This window comes from Psammomys obesus, unplaced genomic scaffold, assembly GCF_907164565.1.
Source record: "Psammomys obesus unplaced genomic scaffold, mPsaObe1.curated_primary_1811, whole genome shotgun sequence".
In the NCBI taxonomy this organism is placed as follows: domain Eukaryota; kingdom Metazoa; phylum Chordata; class Mammalia; order Rodentia; family Muridae; genus Psammomys; species Psammomys obesus.
Window position 1 is genome coordinate 2012170 of NW_026587382.1, and position 23822 is coordinate 2035991.

At 47.3% G+C, this 23822-nt stretch overlaps 2 protein-coding genes across 5 annotated transcripts in view; both read right to left on the minus strand.

Moving 5' to 3' along the window:
- Positions 1–918: 918 nt before the first annotated feature.
- On the minus strand, positions 919–9983 carry Mtmr11 (myotubularin related protein 11). Its single transcript, XM_055603784.1, has 17 exons — positions 9589–9983; positions 9128–9218; positions 8661–8782; positions 8287–8347; positions 8002–8144; positions 7325–7403; positions 7036–7171; positions 6741–6828; positions 6530–6618; positions 6322–6446; positions 5025–5091; positions 4765–4835; positions 4124–4290; positions 3706–3879; positions 2975–3157; positions 2301–2594; positions 919–1561 (listed from the first exon to the last, which is right to left on the minus strand). The coding sequence occupies exons 1-17, from the start codon at positions 9652–9654 to the stop codon at positions 1415–1417; spliced, it is 2103 nt and encodes a 700-aa protein (XP_055459759.1). The 5' UTR covers positions 9655–9983; the 3' UTR covers positions 919–1414.
- A 669-nt stretch (positions 9984–10652) lies between these two features.
- Otud7b (OTU deubiquitinase 7B) overlaps positions 10653–23822 on the minus strand; it is a 59073-nt gene continuing 45903 nt past the window's right edge. For 3 of the 4 annotated variants that reach the window (XM_055603766.1, XM_055603770.1, XM_055603768.1), the window contains 6 exons: positions 21761–21873; positions 20539–20666; positions 19959–20108; positions 19370–19484; positions 18497–18581; positions 10653–16872 (listed from right to left, as the gene is read on the minus strand). In XM_055603766.1, coding sequence (XP_055459741.1) covers positions 15676–16872; positions 18497–18581; positions 19370–19484; positions 19959–20108; positions 20539–20666; positions 21761–21873 — 1788 coding nt within the window. In that variant the 3' untranslated portion in view covers positions 10653–15675. The remainder of the gene's footprint in view (positions 16873–18496; positions 18582–19369; positions 19485–19958; positions 20109–20538; positions 20667–21760; positions 21874–23822) is intronic. The other variant, XM_055603767.1, reaches the window with a different exon arrangement.

Below are 23822 nucleotides of genomic sequence, written 5' to 3' on the forward strand. Positions count from 1 at the left end.
GGGCGGGGCCGGAGGCCGGGGAGGAGCCGGAAGCGGCCGCGGCCATCTTAGGGTTGGAGCGGTGCCTGGTGGACCCGGCTGTTCGGGGGACACACTGCTCCCCAAGTGCAAATTCAAATGCTAGGCCAGGCTGTGTGTGTTCTGTGGCGCAGAGACGTGTGCTAGGGAAGCACCCTTTTACCCCGTTCCGTAACCCGCCTGCAGAGATTCGCCCTTGGCCCAGGCTTGAGCTCGAGGCATTTTGTTTCCCTTAAGGGAAGATACTGAAGTGTCAGAGCTCCGCTCGTGTTTGGGACTCTGAGACGTAAAACCGGCTGTGTTCACATAAACTTGAAGATGCCTCAGCTCAGCATGCAGAACACACTCCAGCCTCGGCAGCGTCCTACATTCTTGTCCCATCTCCTAAATAAGAGGCCAAAAGAGAACCTTTCTACTGGGCGTAGTGGTAGTGATGGCGCCCGCTTTTAATGCCAGCACTCGGGAGTCACGGGCAGGTGAGTTAGGCCTGCCTAGTCTACAGAGTAAGTTCCAGAACAGCCAGGGCTACACAGGGAAACCCAGTCTACACGGGGGGGGTGGGGGGTGGTGGTGCAGGGCTCTGTAGCCCACCCCTGTAATCCAGCACACTTGGAGGCAGAGGAAGGTGGATCTTTGAGTTTGAGACCAGCCTGGTCTACAAAGTGAGTCCAGAACAGCCCAGGCTACACAGAAAAATCCTGTCTCAAAAAACAAAAATGAAAAAAAAAATTTTTTTTAAAGGCACACTTGTTTCCCCAAATTGCATGTGAATTCTGCTGAGCCCCGCCTGACTTGACCCTTTATTTCCTTATTAATATGGGTGCTTTTCTCTCAGTCCACACCCTCCCCCCACCGCTTTGCTGCGATCTTCATTCAACACAAGAAACAATACTGGCAATGTGTAGAAATACTGTGCTTTAATGAACTTCCTTAAATAGAAATGCCGCCACAAAAATACACGGTGGGAGGAGAGAGTGTCTCCCTGTTCACCTCATTCCCACAGAGAACTAAGACAATGGATTTCAAAGCAGCGCCCAGGAGTTGAGAATGAGGTCTCTGGGACACCTTGTTGGGACCGATGAAAAGGGTCTCTGATCTCACGGTTCTGACAGTCACACATATGTATGGAATTGCGGGGGAGGTGGGTAAGGAAGTGGAGGGGGGAGGCAACCACATTCTGAATTGGTTTTGTTTCTTATTCTGCAAACCACAAGAAACGAAAATAGCTCCACGAGTCAAACAAGACAGGAGAGCTGGAGGTTGGAAGCCCCATCGTCCGCTGCGGGATCTCGCCCACAAGTGAGCGTCTTTATGGCTGGAATACGGAAGAAGCACCCAGGTCCCACAGAGGCCCCTGCACCTGCGCCTCTGCCCCTCCCTACCCTCTGCTACAGTTTCAACGGGTCTGAGAGAGGATGCTATTTGGATCTCTTTTCTTGCAGTGGTCCTCAGGAGATATTCTTGGTGCCCATTTTCTTAATAGTTCCTGAAGCAGAGACAGCTCATCCTGAAGGCCAGAGATTGTAAGCGCTGAGGAGCCCATCTGGAGGGAGGCAAGGAAGGACACAGAGGAATATTGTTGCAGGTCTAGCTTTCTGTCTTTCTTTTTCTTTTTCTTTGTGTGTGTGAGAGAGGAAGAGAGACAGGGTCTCTGTTTAGATCAGGCTGGCCTGGAACTCTTGTTTTGTTTTGTTTTTGTTTTTTTCAAGGCAGATTTTTCTGTGTAGCCCCGGCTATCCTAGAACTCACTTTGTAAATCAGGCTCTCCTTGAACTCAGAGATCCACCTCCCTCTGCCTCCTGAGTGCTGGGATTCAACTACCCAGCTAGTTTTCTATTCTTTTTTTTTTTAAATTTTTATTAATTACATTTATTCACTTTGTATCCCCCCATAAACCCCTCCCTCCTCCCCTCCCAATCCTACCTTCCCTCCCCCTTCTCCACACATGCCCCTCCCCAAGTCCACTGATAGGGGAGGTCTTCCTCTCCTTCCTTCTGATCCTAGTCTATCAGATCTCATCAGGAATGGCTGCATTGTCTTCTTCTGTGGCCTGGTAAGGCTGCTTAGTTTTCTATTCTTAAGGTCCTTGCTTCTTCTAGAGTCTTAAATGTTCTTTCCCCTTCTGTGCCCTGACTCTCCATGATCAAAGCCACAGGCGGTTTTCCCACCGCCTACTATTGTAAGTGGACCCAATTTGATAAATGAAATGCTATGCCCCAATTCCTCCAGCCCTTTGCCTCTCCAGCTCTTTCTCTCCCATCCAGTCTCTCTTCCCTTCTCACCTGGACCTCAGGCCTTCCCCTCAGGTAACAGCGTTTCCAGAACCTGATCTGAGGTCCCAGATATCCAGGCAGCAGTAGTCCAGGAGGTAAAGGGCAAGCCCCCCAATGTGACGGGAGCCCCCATTCCTGGTCAGCTAGGCTTTCAGAGGACCTAGCAGCTCGTGGAAGCCAATGAGAGGAGACTGCAAGCAAGGAGGGGCTGTCTTGCCAAGGACAGAGCTGATTCATGGGGGTCAGGGACCCTCTAGAGAACAGCAACACAGAACTGGGGGGACCAGGAGCCGTGAAGCTTGTCTAAAAGAGAAAGATAAGTCAACAGGCAAGTGAGAAAACACCCGCTCTCTGAAGTGGAAAGGATACCCAGCTGCCACCCACTCACTGGACCAGTGGCTGAACTCCAACCCCCTTCTTCTGGCCTCCCTTCTCCTCATCAGGCTTTGAGCTTAGTAGGTTGGTTTATACTATGTGGACATGAAAGAAGGCTAACAAACAAATGAAGACAAAAAGAGTGCTGTCTGCTCTTCTGGGACATCTGTCCTGCTGACGGCAGGCTATAAGCGACAGCTGTAAAAGATAGTGGTAGCTTTCTCTAAGGAACTCAGATATCTTATTCTACATCACATCTTGTGGTGAGAACCTGGGAAAGTCAGGGAATTGAAGTGTAGGCATCGTACCTGCTGTCCAGGGAACCAGGAATCTGGGCAATGCTCTGGATTGTAGCCAGGATTAAGGAACTGCGATATCTGTTCCTTGCTGTAGCGTAAATCCCAGTCCCAGACAGACAGATGTAAATTAACAGAGCCCCCAGCTAGGGCCTGGGAGTGCTCGGGGGTGTAAACTTGTGTGTAGGAGTTGAACTGGACAGAGGAAACAAGAAAAGGGGTGGTTAGAACTCAGGAAGTGGCTCAGATAAAAGCACCTGCCATGTGAGGTGAAGACCTGAGTTTGAATTCTCAGAACCCACACAAAGCCAGACACACAGCTCAGGGTCTGATTGTCAGTGCTACTGCAGGACAATGGAGGCAGAGAGGAGAATCCTGGAAGCTGGGGGCAGCTGGCCTGAAGTACCCAGCAGACTAGCAACAGAGACTGCCGGGATAGGTGGGAGGTGAGGGCTGCTGCCTGAGGCTGGCCGCTGGCCGCTGGTGACATACACATCTGCACATTCACATTTTAACAGGGACGGCTACATGAGAGCAAGACAGAGACACAGAGAACACAGACTTTTGTTTCCCACATCTGGAAACAAATTATGAACCTCCTGTTTCAGCCATCAAATACAGAACAAAAGTCTAATTCCGAGAGTGAGCTCCCCAAACCCCTTTCACAAACCTCAGTTTTCATAAATCTAGAACGAATCTTGCAGTTTGAATACTCAACAGAAGAAAATAGGAAATAGAGGCACCTGTCCACTCTTCTTCCCACGCTCCCAGGGAGTATTTCTCAGAAAGGTAAGGGTGTCGGGAACCCGGATGCTGTCATGCAGAGCAAGAAGGAAGAACTCCGAGAATTGGAATTCAGCTGGGAACTGCTGGAGGAGCTGCCAGGCACAGTCAAGGAAGAGCGGAAACACTGGGGCCTGAGAAGAGAAAAAGCTAAGAGTCTGCGAGGATCTCAAGAAGGGCTAACAAAATATGAGAAGAGGGGGCCCCAGGGACAGGACACTAAGAAGGCTGGGAGTTAAAACAGGAATTGAGAGTCGGAGGGCTGTAAGGCTGGCTCACCTGAGTGTCCACTCAGCTTAACTCAGCCCAGTTTAGGCTATATTATTTTCTTACCCTCCTTTCTTTAATAATGACACCCCTCGAAAAAAGTGTTCTCACCTCCTCACTGGCCCCAGTTTCCCCAAGCCTGGTCAGGAAGGGGTGACCAGCTGCCACCCACTCCCGTTGGACTAGTGACTGGAAGCCAAACAATGTCCGAGCTTCAGGGGCCAAAAGCAGCTGGATGAGTGAAGAGAGGAGGCCATTGAAATCACGATCACCGTGCTCTGGGTGAAGAAGGGGGTCCAAGAAACGAGGGCAGGAGGGAAGGAGGCGAGGAAACATGGGAAAGGGGGAAGGGCCATATGAGGGAAAGTAGGAGAAGGCAGGATTGAGAGGGCACAGAAAAGTAAAGAGAAAACAAAGCGCAAATGATTGACTTTGTAGATTTTACATTCTCTAGAAACACCCAGTGTCAGAGAGGAAGCAAGTCACACCTCCCAAAGCAGTATCCCGGGTGTCCTCATCACCCTGCCCCTGTCAACTGATGGAGGGGTGAGAGGGACTAAGAGCATCTTAGAATTAGGGACAATGGTTAACAGTCGGGACTGGGTAGCTCTGACAGCTGAATTGGCACGAGTGCTTCCTACTAACAGGAAGATGCTAGTATTAAAGAGGCACAAGGAAGCTCCCCCTTCCACACTATGACTCACTTGGAGGAAAAAGGTAAGGAATGGAAGGAGCTGGCCCAAGGAACTCACCTTGAAGTATGACAGAACGGACCCGGGACGTCACTAATACCGAGATGTCACTGGCCTTTCGAAGACAAGACCTGGGAGGGCATGTGAGGAAGGGTAACAGATTGGAAGAGAGCAGTTTTCCAAACACCTGCTTCTGCCTCTGAAAAACACTAAGTCTTCTTGGGAAACCGAAGGGATGCATTTATAGAAGGCCACCAGAAAGCCAGGTCAGGAGGAGGAGAAGTTGGAATTATTACTCATGCTTAGAAGACTGGGTATACCTGACATAGTCCAACCATCGGGTTCCTTCCAAGGCCGAGAGCCACTTATCTTCAGCTACAGATGAATCTAGCAGGAGGGGATCAAGAAGGGCAAGGAGATCAGAACCCAGGACTCAGGACTCAGGTCTATACCCAGAGGGGTTAAGAGGTCTGGTTGAGAGCCAGATGTGTGTGATACCTTTAATCTCAGCACTCAGAGGCAGAGGCAGACAGACCTCTGTGTTCCAGGCCAGCCTAATCGACATAGTGAGTTTCATTTCAGGACAGCCAGAGTTACACAGAGAAACCCTGTCTCAAAAAAAAAAAAAAAAAAAAATAGAACAGCCAGGCATAGTGGCTGTTTCCCAGCACTCATGGAGACAGAGGCAGTCGGATCTCTGAGTTTGAGGCCAGCCTGCTCTACAAAGTGAGTCCAGGACAACCAAGACTACACAGAGAAACTGTCTCAAAAAAACACAAACAAAATCCACCCTACTTCATAACGTTAAAAAAAAAAAAAAAAAGTCTAGTAGTGGTTTCCTAAGATTGGTTAAGAATTATGAATGAAGCCCTTAGGTTTGATCTTGAACATTTAAAGAAGTTTTTTTATGGGTATACAGTATTGTAAATAAAATTCATCGTATACTTAAGATGGTTAGAGTGAATTTCATAAAGCTGCTTTTTTTTTTTTTTTTTCTTTCAGGGACAGCCTAGACTGTTCCTAAATTCATGATAGTAATTCTCTTGATTTTACTACCTAAATGCTGTGATACGGGTACGTACCACCACACCCATATTCAGCCAACAAAGTTCTCTTTTTAAAGGTGGGAGCAGGCTGTGGCAGTACAGGCCTTTAGTCCCAGCAGGCAGGGGGGCAGGCGGGTCTACACACTGAACTCCAGGGCAGCCAGGAAGACAGAGATTCTATCTCAAAGAGGAAGAGGCTGGAGAGAGAGCTCAGCAGTTAAGAGCAGTGGCTGCTCTTCCAGAGGTCCTGAGTTCTATTCCCAGCAACCACACGGTGGCTCACAGCCATCTATAATACAACCCAATGCCCTCTTCTGTGGATGAAGACATCATGCTCATATACATAAAACATAGGAATAAATTCTTTATAAAATCTTTTTAAAAATAAATAAAACCAAAAAAATATTTGGGGAAAAACAGGCTATCTGGTAAGTCTGTAGGCAATGAGGGAAAAAAAAAAAAAAAAAAAAAAAAAAAAAGAAAAGAAAATCATTGGGCTAAAGGATTATTCATCTATAATATATAAAATAGTAAACCAGGTTGGGTTTGAGGGTTCAAAGGTTATTCTCACCAGGCAGGCAAAGCGTCCTCAGCCTTAGGTGGGCAAGATGGATATCCGAAAGACTAGGCATCTCATCCATGGTATCTACCAAGACAACATGGGAATGCCCAGCTTGTAGCATCGACTCCACTGCGCTGAAGGAAGAAAGGGAGTTGGGAATCAAGGCAAGGGATCTTCTCAGAATACCAAGCCCTTGAGCCTCATCAGGACCCCTCACCTGATCTCCTCTTTATTAGGGTCACTGGCTACATAGAAGCCTCCACACCGGAGAAGGTCACTGCCTCCAGGGTGGTGCCAGGACAGGCGCTTCAGATGGGTGAGAGGAGGGTCATTGTGAAGGAACCACACTTAAGATACCCTTGTCCCACCATGACCTCACAGGAAGCCCTCCCATCCCTTGTCCCCTGACCCTCTCATTTCCAACTGACCGGTCCACGGCCCTGATGGAAGTGGGCAAATGCTCTTCTGACTTCACTGTCCAGAATCCGACTAGGGACCCAGAAGTAACCTGAGAGGCTGCAAAATGAAGAGCAGTGCCACAGCTGTTCAGTGACATACGCTGAGGAAACCATTATGACAATTGGAAAGACCATTCCAAGGTACCTTAGGTTTTGAAAACAGCAGTAAGAGAGTCTGGAGTTTATGGGGAATATTGGCTTAGAGGATCAAGGAACTCTGGGAAGACTGAAAGGCAGTGGGAGCCAGGGTAGCCTGGGGCTTCACCTGGTAGCTACGTCGAACCTCTCATTGACTGTGCTAACCCTCCAGCCTTTGGCCCCTTGCTTCTTCCGCTCAGTTTCCCAGTCTTCTAAAGTCTCCAGGAGAGGAATAGGTGGTTTTCTGGAGGCAGGAACCTTACCTGGAACAAGAGTGAGAAACAAAAGAAGAGGAAGAAGAAGAGGAGGAGAAGAAGAGGAAGAAGAAGGAGGAGGAGAAGGAGAAATAATTTGTCCAACTAGCCCTTCTGTTTTAGACTCTTTCCGTTTCCATGTCCTAACCCATCTTCACTTACCAACTTTGCTCAGGTTTATCCCTCTATACTGTTGGGCTTGACTACTCTGAGCTTTGGCTTGAACAATGGCCATGGTTACCTGGGGAGGAGAGCATATCCCGTCCTTTAGCCTCAGACTGAAGATGTAAAAGGAATGAAATACCACCTTTACCACAAATAGAGAAGAGCAGCTAAAACGGGCCCTAGAGAGCCAGGTGTGGTAGCCTATGCCTTCAATCCAGAACTCTGGAGGCAGAGGTAGGCAGATCTCTGTGAGTTTGAGACCAGCCTGGTCTACAAAGAGTTATAGAACATCAGGGTTGTTACACAGATAAACCCTGTCTCGAAGAAAAAACAGAATAACTAAATAAAAATTAAAAAACAGGTCCTAGAGAGACCTCCGTAAGTGGTTAGGCTATATGGTCAGGAACAAATCTAGAACCACAGACTCACAGAATATAAATTTGGGAATTAATTAGAAATATTACCCAACTCCATTTTTCAGAGGTAAAAACTTAGCCGTAGTTACCGCCGTTGGTAATTGACAGAGCCAGACTAGAATGCAGGCCCCTTCCCCTCATGAGACTATCATTACAGCCTGTTAGTGTGTCCTTGAGTGGAGAGAAATGGCGAGACTGTGGAGTGCGGAGAGGGCCCTGGGTTTCTGAGGTGAGAAGGAGTCCTCTAAGAGCTCTCACCTGGAAGGCCTGCGGGGCCAGCCCTCCAGCCTCAAAACGGACTCGAAGCAGCCGGAAGTCTCGGCCATGAAGCAGAATCTCCTCTGGGATGAACTTCAGCTGGGATCCCGGACGCAAGAGCTGCACTTTCGACAAGCCACTCACTGAAGAGTAGAGTTAAAGAGCAGCATAACCAGGGGGTCACTCTGGGGCATGTCTGCTAGCCCATCTTGCCCACCCCTTGCAGTCTTCTGAGAACAGAAAGTGGGGGCTCTGGTGTCCCCTTTTACTCAACATCAGACTTACCAGCCTCTAATCGCCCAATGTTGATCAGGGCAAAATCGTAGTCACTGTTCAGGGGTGTGTCCTAAAGGAAGCACAAGACTGAAGCTCCACCTCCGTCCTACCTTGGTGCCTCCTCCCTTCCCAGCAGAAGGCAGCTTCCCTAGAAACAGTTCCTCCCATATCTTACACATTCAAAAGGCAAACCGTAATCCGTGTTTGCCCAAATCAAGTTCCTTTCCCCCTTCATTCTGGCTGTCCTTTCATGTTTTTGAAAGAGTATTGCTATGTAGCCTAGGCTAGCCTGGAACTCTCATGGTCTCCAACCATCCCAACTGCTGGGATCACAAGTCAGTGCCACCTTGCTCCCATCTTTTCTATTGCACTAACCACCTCACCTGATTTCGCTGCCATCCACAAGGCTGGAAGGTGACCCTAAAGTTAGTGCAGATCAGAGCTCCAGGCAGTTCCAGGCCTTGCCCTTTCCTCCATCCTGGTGCCCATGCTAGGATCTGCTCCCCTAAAAAGGAAAAAGGGAAGCAAAGTGAGGACCATTCCCAGTGCTGCCTACGCTGCTACATGCCTGCTGGTTCATCCTTCTAGAATGCAGAATAGAACTGGCGTATTTTAAGCCTCTACAACTCTTAACAGTGCATGGAACTGTTGGCAGACACTCAGTAGTCTTTGAATAGTTAATAAGAAAATGGCTAAACGAGGGCAAGAAAGCAGAAAGGACCTCAATGCCTAGGAGGCAGGAGTGCGAGCCTCAAGCAGAACACTTTGAGGAAAGAATCTTTGGTGAGGACATAAAAAAAGTCTGCAGTAGGAGGACTTTTAAAGAAGTCTAGGGAGGTCAGATTATTACCTGGGAGGCAACCAGAGGCCAGGCAACTGCCAAGCTGAGGGCTGCTGGGCTCCGGCATCCTGTTCCCTGGGTCAGACTTTGGTCCAGAGAGCTGAGAAGGGGAGAGAGTCAATCTGGGACCTCCCAACCTCAGGATCTGAGATTTCTTCAGCAGCTGCGTTTGGGGGCCCACATTGAGTCAGTCTCCTCCTCCTCCTCCCCCATCTCTTCCTCCTCTCTCTCAGGGAAACTGAGACCAATGACTGCCAGGAGCTCAGGCCTGCAGCAGGCAGACAGGACAGGGAGGGGCTAGTTAATGGATAATGAGACAACTCGAGACTGAAAAAGGCAGACCAAGCTCGGTGGCAGTTGATGAAAAACACTTAGACCCTGCTCCTCGGGATCCTCTCCTTCCCGCTCCATTTCCACGGCATCCTCATTCACACCCTCCAGCCAGCTACCCTCCCATTTCTTCTCCTTACCCCCATCTCTGGCTCCTCCTTGTGGGGGGCAATGTTGAAACTCTGGCCCCGGCCCCCCCACCACATTTCCCTGACTCCATCCGGGAGTGGAGCAGCTAAGGGTTGGGAGTCCTCAGATGCTCACTCTCCCTGGGGAGAGGCCAAATCCTAGAAGAGGGGAGAAAGAGGCCAGGGAGGACACAGGGGGAACGGCGTTTGGGACACCAGAAGCACAGTTCCAGGGGTCTTATTTGAAAGGTGTGTCCTGCCCAGACAGGGGAGGCTCTTTGGAAACTTCGGTGACTCTAAAGGACAGGCGAGATGCCCAGCCCCTTAAAGGAGAACACGCACAATTTTTGGGAAAGTAGAAAGGAAATGGAGAAGCTTAAGAAACACGAGAGAAATGGAGGAACTGGAGAATCCCCAAATTCCCTTAGGCCAATCCTAAGAATATTACAGGCTGTGGGGAGGGATAGTGCAATTACGAAATAGAAACATTTTGGGCTAGCTCTCTGTACTGTTTCAATGAGAAATGAAACACTATTTTTGTTTGTGGATTTTGTTTTAATTATCCACCTCCTCTGACAACCTGATAACAGGGGCTGGGAAGAGGATGTAAATGAGAAATGGACCTCGTGTCCTTTTTCGGAGAGTATGACAGGCCGAGAGGCAGACTGAAGTGGGCGGAAGTTGGTGTGTCTGGGATGCAGATACAGTAGAGGTATTTTGGGGTGCAAATCTCGGCAGTGAAGCGGGGGCTAGAAAGCCCAGGAAAAGATGGTGGTATCTAAACCAGCCTTTGCGCCCGGCAACCGCACCTCCCCATTCCGGTCCTTACCTAGTCCCCTGGAAAGCCCTGCCCCAGGTACATGATTCCGCCCCTCCAACCCAGTCACCAGATCTGCTAATGAATGATTCATGTTCTGGACTTTGAAAGCTAAGGCTTGGAAACCTTTCAGCTCCAGGATCACATCTAACCCCTCCTTCTCCGCTAAACTCAAGAAGCAAAGATGGGCGCGCGGAACAGGGATGCTGGGGAGAACAACATGTCTCGGCATGGAAAAGACAGGAAATGAAATACAAAATGGGTGTTAATGAGCTGCTGTTTTATTGTTTTTGAGTCTGTACAGAGGCAGCAGTCCTTAGGTGGGGACCGTGACATTCAATACTCCCATCCCCACAGCACACATCCTTCCAGTCTCAGCTTCCAAATTGCCTTTTGTTGGCTGCAACTGTGGAAATAGTGAAGCTAGCATGAGCAGTCAGCCTGCAGCAGACAGCTATGTACTTGCTAACAAGGGGACTGCTAACTGTAGAAGGCCCAGCGGCTGTGACCCACCCCGCACCTCAGTGTCGTGTGGAATAAAGCATGTACTGTACTGAGGAGGCAGTCTAGGAAGAGCTGTGCCTCCAACAGTTTAAAATCCCACGAGCTGCTTTTCTTCTCCCCACTCTTCTCTGAAGAGCCTCATTTTGTTCTTTAATATCTCGAGGTATGGGAACAGCAGAATGAAGAGGGGAATGGTCAAAATGGGGAGAGATAAGTCAGGTGATCTGGACCCCTAAAAGAAATGGAAAGGGGTAGAGGTGCTGGCCGGGTAACAGGAAGACTCTCACCGCCTGCAGCACAAAAGCAGGTGTCCACTGGATGCAATGGGTACAGAGAGGCAAGGAGCTATATCCCATTTTTCCACTTTCAGATCCCTGCTCTGGTTACAGGTTTGTGGCAGGAGCATGGCCTGCTGGGAGGGGTAGCTGGAGGAGGAAGGTGGAGCAGAGTGACTCACAGAATGAATCACAGATCCAGTTATAAACACAGAAAGAGGCCAAGGTCCTTCCCACCCCACTCCTTAGGCAGCTTCCATCACTTCTGCCCCCCCCCCCCACGTAGCCAACGGAGGGAGGGGGTGTATGAATTCTACATGGAAGCATGAAAAGTATTTTGTTAATCAGTCTAAGCCCAGGAGGCAACATACCCTAACTTGTGACCTGGTATCTGCAACGTATTTAAAACGAGACCGAGTGCCTGTATGACTTATTGAAACTGCAGTTGAGATGAAGGGAAAGAAGAAAATTGTAAGAATTTGGGGTACATGTTTCCAGGCCAGAAAATGGCTTTTAATTCTGTCCTTTCACCAATGGCTCTATGGCTGTGTACTGCTTCCTTGGGAAAAAGAGGACAGAGTCCAGTCAGGTGTCTGAGTAAACTCATAGACAATCATTTCCCAAATGCTCCTTTATTGAAAGAAAAAGTGTCTGGAACCTTGAACGTGCGACTGAAAGGAAGAATGCCAAGAGCCAGGTCTCAGAGAGCTGGCTCCATTCTCTGGGTTCAGGATAATTTCCCAAGTGTACAATATAAAGTCACAGTAATTTTTGCTTTATTGGTCTGTGAACTTTGGAAATCTATGGCGAGGGAGGATACTTCTATTTTAAGGCACAGCATGGAGTGTTAACACCATCCCTCAGTGTTAAGAGATCGCGTCTTAAAAACTGAAGATATAATTTATATCACTTACAAAACGAAGTATGAGAAAAATCCTTCAATTCTCAATTGAGCCAGCATGAGTTAAGGGATTGGAGGCTGGTGTTCACTCTGTGGCGTTTGCTAGAAGTTGGGGATGTACAGAGAATGTAGGAGGGAGAGAGCGCAACCATGTTAAGTGGAAAGGAGAAAAATAAGAACCCTGAAGACCCCCTTCTCCATTAAAACTTCAGTAGGGTCCAAGATACCCTGGATTAACAAGAGTAATTGCACTTAAATGTAAGACTGAGAGATGAGGCCATACCTCATCTAGGGACACAGGGGTCACCCCCCCCCCCATGGCTCTCCTTAAGGGAGGTTTTACTCACTTGAATGCTCCCCACCACAGTAATTAGATGGGCTCGCCTATTCCAAAACAACAAACAAACAAAAAAACAAGACAATCTTAGTCTGTTTTGTTTCCCAGACATTATTCCTTACCTCTATCCTATTCAACCCCTCTTTGACCCCAAAAAATACAAGGAAAAATTTCACTCTCCCTTATTTAAAAAAAAAAAAAAAATCTGTTATGTCCAAGTCCCTCATCCTTCTAATGGAGATTTTTGTTGTTGTCGTTGTTGCCTTAATAGTCACTCTCTCAATTAAAATTAATTTAACAAATAGTTAAAAGGCCTAAGACCCATTTTCCACATGATCTTAGAATGCTCTTCCCTTTCCCTGGAACTTTTTATTTTTTTTTCTTTGAAAAAACAAACAGAATTGAGATTTTTGTACCATATAAATAAAAACAAACATGATACAAGGTTTCTGTTTCTCTTCATTTGTCCTCAGTTTTTAAAAACAGGAGTGTTAAATACAATCTAATAACAGATCAAGTTCAAACACAGCAGTCCAATGGAGAGCAACTCCCCTGCTGGGCTGTTTCCATTCCTACCCACCTAGGCAGGCATCCACGTACATGGGAGGGTGATGAGCAGGGCACACCGGGGTCTGCAGTGTCGGGAAGGCAGGGGGCTCATCTGGTGAAGGAGTCACCCATGTCTTTCAAACTTCAACAACTGGACACGTTTAAGGTGATGAGAAAAAGGCACAAGGCATTCATTCACCACGGCATTGGGAGAAAAACTGAGAGTGCTTAAGCCCTACAAATCAAGATAAATACTATCTTGATGGGATATTTTTTAAAAAATTAAAACTGTAAAAAAATTAACACATCAAAATTTAAATAGACAGGATTTGTCCTTGTAGTTGTTCAATTAAGGGCTCACTTCTTCCACCTTGATGCCATTCCTGTTATAGCCTAAGATTTTGGTGTTTTGTTCAATTTGGGTTTTATATCATGTTTATATACTGAATTCTTTTTTTCTTTAAAGTATGGTTTGTTGTAATCCCAGCACTTGGGAAGCTTGAAGCCAGAGGGTCATACAACTGAGGCCAGCCTGGGCTACAGAATAGAACCCTATCTAAAATCACAGCACTCTCCATTTCTGAGTGGAGTGTTACATTATGCACCTGCCAGAAATGCTTGTCTTACAGAGGTTCCAACCTCAAGAAAGCTCCCACCAAGATCCCAACACTCAGAAGACTGAGGCAGGAGGGTTGCTAGGAGTTGGAGCCTAGCCTGGCTTATATAGCAAGTACCAGGCTGTCCAGCGAGGGCTACACAGAAAAGAAACAAACAAAAAAAGTCTAAAAATGACTGAAAATTATTAAATCAACAGATTGGCAGATTTGGAAGTGACTTTCAAATTTATGAACGGGGGAAAAAGACTTCCTCAGGTAAGTAATTCCATAAAGAAGTTTTGACAAGCTTCGATACCAAGGAGAGGAGTGTGACCACTTACCTGACTAGGCAAAAGAAACATGCAGACAGGAGTCCCAGCACACACACACACACACACACACACACACACACACACACACACACAGCCATTTGTTACTCAGATCAAATGCAGGGATTATATTCTATTAGTGGTAATGACATACCTCAGGAGATAAATCAAAGCACAGAACAGCCCCAGCTAACGCTCTGGACATGTGCACACCCTCACACTTCACATGCATCCACAAGTGTTCAGAATTGCATAGATGATTTTTCACCAGAAAAAAAAAATAAGGAAAACGGACAACTGGTGCAGGAATAGTCTTCTGGTTTAAAGCTCTTAGAAATGGCTCTGGTCCAGACTTGTGCTTTGTGCAAATTGCAAGGGAGCTCTCACTGCCGGGTCCTCGCCCACCCCTCTGGAGAACAGGGCTGGCTCAGGAAAAGGGAGAAATCCAAAGGCAGGGAGGAACCTGTGGCCTGTGGCTATAGTTCACTAAAATATATTTCTCTAGCTACCTTTATAAATGGCCCCTAGCCCCCTTCCCATGCTTCAACACCAGTCCTAATATAAAAAATAATTCTTCTTACAAAGTATTTTTATTATTTTAATAAACTAACCACAGATTAAGGTCAGCTATGGCTTAACAAAAGAAGCCAGGATGTTAATTAAGTTCATTCTCCAGAAGCAGACAGGAAGAAAAAAAAAATCACTTAGATGGGGATGGGGAATAATTAATTTAAAAATTTTTTTTTGTCAGGGTCGTGTTTCTTTTTCTTTAAAAAAATTAGTCAATAAAATAAGTTGCTTTCTATGGAAACGCAGCAGCTAAGGATAGAGTGCTCTAGATAGGTTTTTGGTATTGTTTCAAACAGTCTGGCCGAACATCTGGCCTTCCTCCACCCCTTCTCAGGTGCACTCAAACCCACGCATAGTTATTGCTAAGTAGTTAAAAAATAGATCACTCTGCAACCATTCATCTGAAGAAAATTCCACATACAAGGCTGCTCTTATCACTCTTCTCTTTCCCAAAGGGAATTTGCTTTTAAAATAAAAAAATACTTTTTTTTAAATCACAACTTCTGAACATAGCTGAGCTTAGTCCTCAAAAATGTTGAGGAGAAGATGAGGCAGCAGGCAGTCTCCCCTGAACTAGAATGGATGACAGGTGACTATCTAGAAGAACATAAACTCACCAGGAAAGAATCCCCCTTAAATTCCTCCTTTGCTATTTCCATTCACTGGGATTTAAACTCCCCTTTCTGTCTAATCAGGCCAAACACACACATTACTGCCTTGATCTTTAAGGAAAAAGAATTTATCCAACCCTAATATCTACCTAATTCAAACCAAAATCAATGTGTTTAGTACCTCAGCATCACTCTAGACTCGCAGCTACAAAACCATGTGCTTTTCTCTATCGGCAATGAACTTTGGTCTGTTTTTTCCTTAACTGACTGAGAACCTTCTTTCCAGGTTCCTCCCCCTCGATTTCCACCCACCTCCCACCCACATACCCCAAGTATTCCCCTACTTTCCCTTGGGCCCTGGGATTGGGAGGCACGAGGCTGAGATAGAATCTCCCCCTTCTGCCCTGCAGTCTCAGGTCAAGCCTGCAGCGGAGCAGCACTGCCCTCGAGGTGGTGCTAGCCCTGGCCTGCTCTTGCCAGCCTGCCAGCCTGCCAGCTCCTACAAACATGTCTGCACTTGCCCCATCAACACAGGGGCTGGGTCTTGATGAGCCAGAGTTGGGCTTCACTTTGTTTGTTTAGCCCCTCTCCCCGCTAAGGCTCTGCCCATTCAGAACCTGTGGGCTAGCAGCTCCCCACCGGGCTCCCGTTCCCGCCTCCTCAGTTCTTCCCTGTAACAGCAAGAGCAGAAGTTGTTTGTCTCAGGGTGTCCATAAAAGCTGCAGTTCGGCTGTTTGCATTTGGTCTGGGTTGGAAGTTCCCGCGGAGCTCCAGCCCATCCATCTGGCTCCGGGGGCTCTCTGTAGCCATTACTATAGGAATCAGCCACAGGAAACTGGGGTGGTAACAAGGATCCCCTGTGAATTCCATCTTTGCCTGGCTCCAGAGATGGGACACTGTCCTGGTGGGAGTAGGGTCGCCCAGGAGGGTACTGTCTGGGGATGGTGGCATATGGTGGAAGGCCCCCTACACACGGACCCCCTGCCAGCTGCCTTCGGGGCTCCTGGCAGTGGACTCCACCCCCCGAAGGCCGAGGGATAGTAAAGCCCCCAGGGTAACCAGGAGAAAAGGCCATTGCCTTGGACTCTGCTGGGGAGTCACTGGGTTGGTCCTCCCCACCATCTGGCTCTGGCTTTTTGGCTGGAGGAGGACCACTAACTAACCCTCCATTCATGATCTTCCTCTCAGCCTCCTTCTGCTTCTGCTCGGCCAGGAATCTCTCCTCCGCATCTGCAAGGTAGCGCTGGATCATCTCCTCCTGATATTGGTGTCGGTGGCCCATCTTCAGAGTTCCAACAAAAATAAATTTGCCCTCCCCTTGCATTGCGATCCTCATAATGCTCAGGCTTTGCATCACCTCCTGGCTATACTTGCTCCCTCCATTGCCAAGAGACTCAGATGAGGGCTTCTCAGATGCAGGCCCATCCCCAGCTGCCTCCTCTTTGCCACCCTTCCAGCTCTTCAGTGAGTTCTTCTTCTTCTTCTCTAGTGTCTCCGTACCACTACTTATCGCAGACCCACTTCCCAGCCCCCCAGGCTTGGGGCCCTTGCTATGCATCAGGCCCCCCATGTTCTTCTTAAGCTTGCTGCCCAAGGTTTTGCCAAAGCTGCCCAGTTTGTTAGCCACAGAATCTGCTCTCTTCTTGTCCTTCTCCCGGTCACGCTTTGACTTTTCCTTCCGCCTGCTGCCCTCATTGCCAGTAGAACTGCTGCCAACTGACTCCTTGTCTGATTCCCCAGACTCAGGAGTGGACCTGGGCTCATCTCCTGCTGAGGCGGTGGGGGACTCAGGCTGGGCCAAAGGAGCCTACAAGAAAGAACCGAATTGACAATTACCTCACTGGGCTAGTGTGGGGAAGCTCCCACAGACATGGAACCGATCTAACAGTTTACAGAGCTCCCTATAGCCCTGCCATAGGGGTTAGTCACACAGAAAAAGGTGGTATCCTAGTCAATGTTTTTGTCACTTTGACATAAGTTAGGGTCATCTGGGAAGGAGCGTCAGCTCAACAGCTGCCCTCATCATGCTGGCAAGTAGGCAAGTCTGTGGAACATTTTCTCGATTAGAGATTGATGTGGGAGGGCCCAGCCCATTGTGGGCGGTGCTACTTCTGGAAGAATGGTCCTGGGTTTTGTAAGAAAGGAGAGCAGGCTAGTAAGCAGCCTTCCTCCATGGTCTCTGCTTCAGTTCCTGCCTCTGACTTCTTGCCTTGGCTTCGCTCAGTGATGGAGTGGTATCGGTCATGGTCTTAGCACAGCAGTAGAAAGCAGACAAGTGGCAAGTGCACACGAACTCCATCTGTGGAGTGACTGTCTAGCACCAGAGAAGGGCTACCGATCACTCAACAGGCCACTGTCCCTCTGTGGCTTCAGCCAGCTGTGTCATGGGCCAAGGAAAGACATCTAACTTTCCCTCACTCACTGCAGTCCAACCTCCTTTTGTACTAAGGAGATCCAAAAAGGAGCCTGAGGGCTGGAGAGATGGCTCAGAAGTTAAGAGCACAGGCAGTTCTTTTAAAGGTCCTAAGTTCAATTCCCAGCAACCACATGGTGGCTCATAACCATCAATGAGATCTGGTGCCCTCTTCTAACCTCCTGGCTTACTGTATAAAAAATAAATAAACCTTAAAAGAAAAGAAAGAGAGAAAGAAAAGGGGGGGGGGGGAAAGAGAGAGAGAAAGGGAGCCTGAGCACCTCACAGCAATGAAGCACAATACACGGCCTCTGGGTATCTATCCATCTATCTATCTGAGGCAGGGTCTTGGTACATAATAATCCAGGGCAGCCTAAAACTTATAATCTTCCTGCTTCTGTTTCCTAAAATACTAGGACTACAGGTGTCTGCTAATGTGCCTGGCTGGAAAAGTATTTTTGCAGATACCAGAATGTTCTTTCTGTACAAATCTGTCTATGTCAAATTTTATTCAGATTTAATCTCAAAGAAATGCTAGCCATAAGCACCCAAACCTGAGCACTGCTTTTACACATTTTATACTCCGGAGTCCTTCATCTTTGCTCCTGAACTCATGACCAGAAACTCTGGTATTCTTTCTGGTGCCCAAAACAGATCTATCCAGACAGTGAGAGGCAAAGACACAGAAATGACAATCTTACGTTAAAAAAAAAAAAAAAAAGTTTCTTAAGCAATGTAGTTTGGTATTAGAAAGCAGAGCCTTGGGTCTAGGAAAGTTGCTCAGTGGTGGAGCACTTGCCTAACATGGAGGTTCTGGGTTCAATCTCCATAAGAGCCAAATAAAAACAGTAAACAAAGTAAACACAGAGTGTGAGTGGAGAAGGGTGGGCATAGGGGACAGTCGGGAAAGTCAGGGTGCATCTGACATCATCATAAGCTGACTGGAGCACATTCTCCTTGCTCATGCTGTCACTGACATTGAGGACACACAAGCACTCCACGTGGGAGCGGCCCTCACCTGTGCGTCAGAAGACAGTGGGATCCACTTCACACTCATATAGCTGTGCAGCAGATGTAACTTCACCTCCAGGGACAGGATTATGCTGTGAGAGGAGAAAAAACAAACAGCTATTACTTCAAAGGCAAGCAGTCCTCTGGAAAGAACTCAACAGTATCCAGAGACCAGATATCAAACAGCAGCCATTATTACGGCTGTGACATCATGTAGCACTTCCTGACATTAGGTGAGGGCTATAGCTTTTAGTTTTCTTTTTTTTGGAAGAAAGGGACTCTGGTATGATCCCCCTGAGTACTAGGTGAAATGTGGGCCACCATGCCCAGCTCTAAGTACTAGACTTTGAAACCAAACCCTCTCAGCCAGCTCCCAAAGTCGCAAAGGCCCAAAGAGGAAGCACTGGGAAAAAGGTAAGGGACAGGTGCTTACATCCACTGTCTCTGCGGGTGTGGAGGGAGGGGGGAGGGGTTACTAAACAGACCATGTTTGAGTGGTGAGAAAAAAAAATGCACTGCTATCTAAACGCTAGAAAGGTGAAATTTAAAGGCAGAGTATTTTTGGTCACTTGTTTAAAACTCCTCTGACTTCAGCTTAGAATAAAATAGGATTTGGTTGTCTTGCTTTTCTAATCACTTTTTGGGGATTCTGGGATGTATCAGGCAGGAACATTCACCCTGCTCTACAAAAAGAAGCCAAAACACCTGTAAGACCCCAGCATCTAGATGCCTGATCTGCCTTCCATCTCCACTGCCCCAGTGAGCCTACATCAACGATGTGGCTGTTCTAGCACAGAGCCAAGAAAACGTGTGGGTGCACAGCACTACACACGGAAGAGGTATCAGCTCTTGTATATAGAGAAGGCTCAGCTGGGCTCACCTGGCCAGTCGCACATTGTCACTGTCATCTTTGCCCCACTCCCAGCCCTTTCCTGGGTCCACAGCAAAGTGCAGGGGCAACAGCTTCTGCTCTGAGTCTGTGAGCGGGATCACAGCTGGGGAGGGAAAAAGACACAGTCAGGAAGTCTTCTTGAGAAGGGAAGAGGGCAAATGAGCGCACACTGACTTCACTGAACCCGTATGCAGGTGTGCGACCAAATGCAGCCCATCCATCCCTGCACTTGGGAGTGAAGGACATTAAATGCCAATAGCCAGGACACAATTTACCTATTAATCTCTCAGACTCCCTGCCAGTGCACAAAAACCTGCTCTCCACAGAGACAAGTGCAGATTTACAACAGTGATGGAGACACTTTTTTCACCAAACCACCCTCTCTCTTTAAAGTTAAAAACTCTTGGTAATATTGTATAGCTTAGTTTAAAAAACAAACAAACAAACAAACAAACAAAAAACTGGCACTGTCTGGACTTTTATGTTCCCCAGTTTCTTTCTCCTTCTAAGCTATCATTTCCACTTTTGAATGAAAATAATGCAGAGCAAAACCAGACACAGACACTGGACCCAGCACCTTGTTCCTTGGCACTGTCCTTCTGCTCCATTGACACAAGCGCAGAAAAGTGGGCCTGATCATAGGCGAGCACCAGAGGAGATCGGTGACACTGGCTGGCCGGAACCTCCAATGGGAGATAGATCCCTCCAAACGGAATAGGGGCAAATGCTGTAGGAAACCACAAAGGTTATTATTACTAAGGCTCGGTCCTTGCTGAGTTCGGTCTCTCTATCTTAAATTTCTTAAAGATCTATTTTTATTATCTTAAGTCACGGGCGCTCATGGGTGTTTGTGTGGGGGCACACACATGGGTGCGTGAATGACAGGTCCCTGCAGATAGTTACACAGCTGTGAGCTGCCCGATGTGGGCTAGGAATTGAACCTGGGTCCCTGCAAGAGCAGTTCCAGCTCTTAACTGCTGAGACACCTCTCCAGCCCCTTAATCCATTTTTTGATTGAGCATCCCATCCCAATTAATCCCAATAGCTTTCACTAGAATCTCTGGAGAGTTTCACTGTTTTCATGTATAGCCCCACCCCAAGGCTCTGCATACAGGAAGTTCTTTAGGGAAAATGACAGGACCGATCAGCTGACTCACCTTCCCCTCCAGAGTCCCTCAGCATGGTGTCCGCCACAACTACTATGGGCCTCTTGAGCACATGAGCAAGGACGAAGACATGGAATTCCTCCAGGCTCTCATAGACCGGCTCCTCTGAACTCTCCACTCTACAGTCGTCAGAGAAGAGAGTGGAGGAGGAAGGGAGAAGAAAAAACAAAACAGGAGTCCTGAGAAAAGATCCAAAGCGAGGGCTAACCAGAGACCTCCACGACAATAGATCAATCTGTACTACAGGGTATTATTACACTAAATATTACACTAAATTACACTAAATCCATAGAACCAATCACCCATCTTCAATAGTTACAAATACACGAGCAGTTACATTTTACCTATATCTCAATCTAATTCCTATTTCTTTCCACTTCTATCTACTGTTGATTATTTTGAAGTAAACTCTATTATTCTATCTATCTGTCTATCTATCTATCTATCTATCTATCTATCTATCTATCTATCTATCTTTCAGTTTATGTACAAAAAGAACTCCTTTTGGAAGCTGGAGAAATAGCACAGTAATTAAGAGCACAGAGTATTCTTCCAAAGGACCAGAGTTTAATTCCCAGCATCCACATAGCAGCTTCCAACCATCTATAACTCTAGTCCCAGGGACTCTGACATCCGCTTTTGGACTTTGCTGACACTGCACGCATGGTAGTACACAGACAGAGGAGCAAGCGCATGTGCACACACACACACACACCCCTAAATAAAGTCTAAAAGGACTCCTTTAAAAACAACCAACCCACCAACCACAATACCATTAGAATCACACCTAAAAGTGAAAATATGTAGACACTGTTCATTTTCCCAGTCTTTTTATCAATGCTCACACATTCCAACTGATATGTCTCTTGAGTGTGCTTGTTATGTAAATCTCCTGCTCCTTTTCAGTTCCCTTGTAATGTATTTACTGAAGATGCTGGAAGTTTTCCAAAGTCTATTAAGGACCCAAGCTTGGTCCCTTCACTAGAACCAAGAGAAGCTTAGCATGGCACACAAGCAAGGGCTTGCCTCCCGAAACTATGGCTCTGCACAGCCTTCTCCAGAGACGCACTGTGTGCCACTCACCTCTGCACCCTTGCCACGGCTTCTCTCTCTCCAATACCTGCTCAGCACAGAGCTCTAGATTTGGGACTGGAGATCCCGGAGTGAGGACCCCACAAAGATGATCCCTGCTACTCCACTGAGGCACACTTACCCACCACCACTGGCTCCATTGGTACCTAGATGCATTCTGGGTTCACTCGAGGCAAGCTTGATCAATTCGTTCCATTCCTTCTGCCACTCATCTTCAGTATACACCAGTCCTGACTGTGGAAGATACCGGGTAGTCATGAAGACACAGTGGGTAACCAGAGGCTAAGTTCTAAAAGTTCTAAAAGACAAAGCCCATCCAAACTCTGCCCCACCACACCCACTCTCCATTCTCTCAGCATTTGGTTCATACTTGCACTAAATCAATTGTTTTTTCTCTTTTTTTCAGAGTCAAGATCCATAAAATAGGTTGGTTGGTTGGTTGGTTGGTTGTGAGACAGGGTCTCACTTTGCAGCCCTGGTGTCCTAGAGACCAGGCTGGCCTAGAACTCTCAGAGACTGGCCTCCTCTGCCTCTCAAGTGCTGGGGTTAAGACATGTGACGCCATACCCCACCTTGTTTCTTAGACAGAATGTGATGCACAGCAGACTGCCACTGAATTAGCGATGGAGAGAAAATGGTCCTGTAATTCTGATCCTCCTGCACCTATCTCCCAAGTGCTGAGATTAAAGGCACATGCCTTCATGTCTAGCAAACTCACGTTTCTTAGTCTTCTGTTCCTCTCTGACTTGTTGCAATATGGGCTCTTTATGCTGTTGCCCTGTCCACACAGGCACTTCCCCTACCTGGCTGAACTGACTGACTCAGGAGTCTGGCTCTCCTCTCGTGGCCCTCTGTGTCATCTATTCTCCTCTTTAAAACACTGATCTCACACCCACACCACTGCTTTCTCCTCCTCTCTGGACTCTCCTCCACAGAGCTGGGGCTTTGGGAACACTTTGTTGTCCTTGGGTGATACCTTTAACAGGCCACAATCGTATCTACTCCATCTATGTGGTCACGACTCTAGAACTGACCTACTCAGGCCCCAAATCCCTTTTAACTTCACATATCCAGCTGTTTACTAAAAACTGCCACCTACCCACAGTGACTCTAAATTCTGTGTTTTAGAAATTAGAATTAAACTGTCTCTTCATACAGTCATTCTTCTTCCTATATCCCTACCTCAGTCAGTGAGCAACATCGACTCCCACCCAAACACCCACACTAAACACCAGGGAATTGTCTGAGACGTCTTTTCACTTGCTCTCTCCACACCTGGATGCCTTTGTCAACAATTACTGAGCATGAAGTGCAACGCAGCTCTCTCTGGTTTTACTGAACTCTTATTGGGCTACTGTATTTTTCCCTCAGCAATCAAAATCTGATGGTTTGTTTCCTGGTAACAGTCATTTTAAGACTCTTCACTGCCCACAGTATACAACCCACCTGTTCCCCCACCTCCTCCCCCAATCAGCAGTTGTTCCTGACTGGCACTACCTCACACTCTGCTCTTTTACCATAAATTATTTCTACTGCCTGCAATGAGCACTCTATGCTCCTGGTAAACAATTCCTCATCTCTAATACCAAAACTCTCCTCTGAGGAGTCTTCACTAACCCTCCCTAACAGATCACCCCCCTCTGAGTCTCTCTGTGAACCTGCTCTACAGAACTCTCTTACAGAAACCATATCTGAGTCAGGTATAATGGCACACACCTTGGCATGCAAGAGGCAGAACAGGCAGATCCCTGTGAGATCCAGGCCTCCCAAGAAACCACACATCTATTTTGCTCTATGTCTTTGGAGGCCAATTTTATCCTACTGCTCTACAAGAAGAGCAACATGGCCCCATACCTATTATGTGATCAATAATCAATAAATTTTTAAGGGATAGTGTATACCAATACAAATAATTTTCTTTGTCTTCTTACTTTTTTAGTCAAGGTCTCACACCAGTCTGGCCTTAAACTAACAGTAATCCTCCTGACAGATGTGCCTCCATAACCAGCCAAATAACTTTAAAATATCTTGTCCTTAGAGTTGGGGATGCAGCTTAGGTGGTAGAGTACTTGCCTAGGCTGCAGGAAGCCCTGATTTGACCCGCAGCATCAGATAAACTGTGGTGGTAGAGTCCAATGATCATGGATAATCCTAGCACTCAGGTAAAGGCAGGAAGATGAGAA

Bases quoted from the DNA above. Each gene is read 5' to 3' on its own strand.
- Mtmr11 (XM_055603784.1), bottom strand. From the start codon at position 9,654: ATGTGGTGGGGGGGCCGGGGCCAGAGTTTCAACATTGCCCCCCACAAG. The intron at 5,092-6,321 runs GTGAGAATAACC...CCCTCCTGCTAG, and splicing joins GAGGACGCTTTGCCTGCCTG to ATTCATCTGTAGCTGAAGAT. The intron at 4,291-4,764 runs GTGAGTTCCTTG...TTCTTCACCCAG, and splicing joins CCGTTCTGTCATACTTCAAG to AGCACGGTGATCGTGATTTC.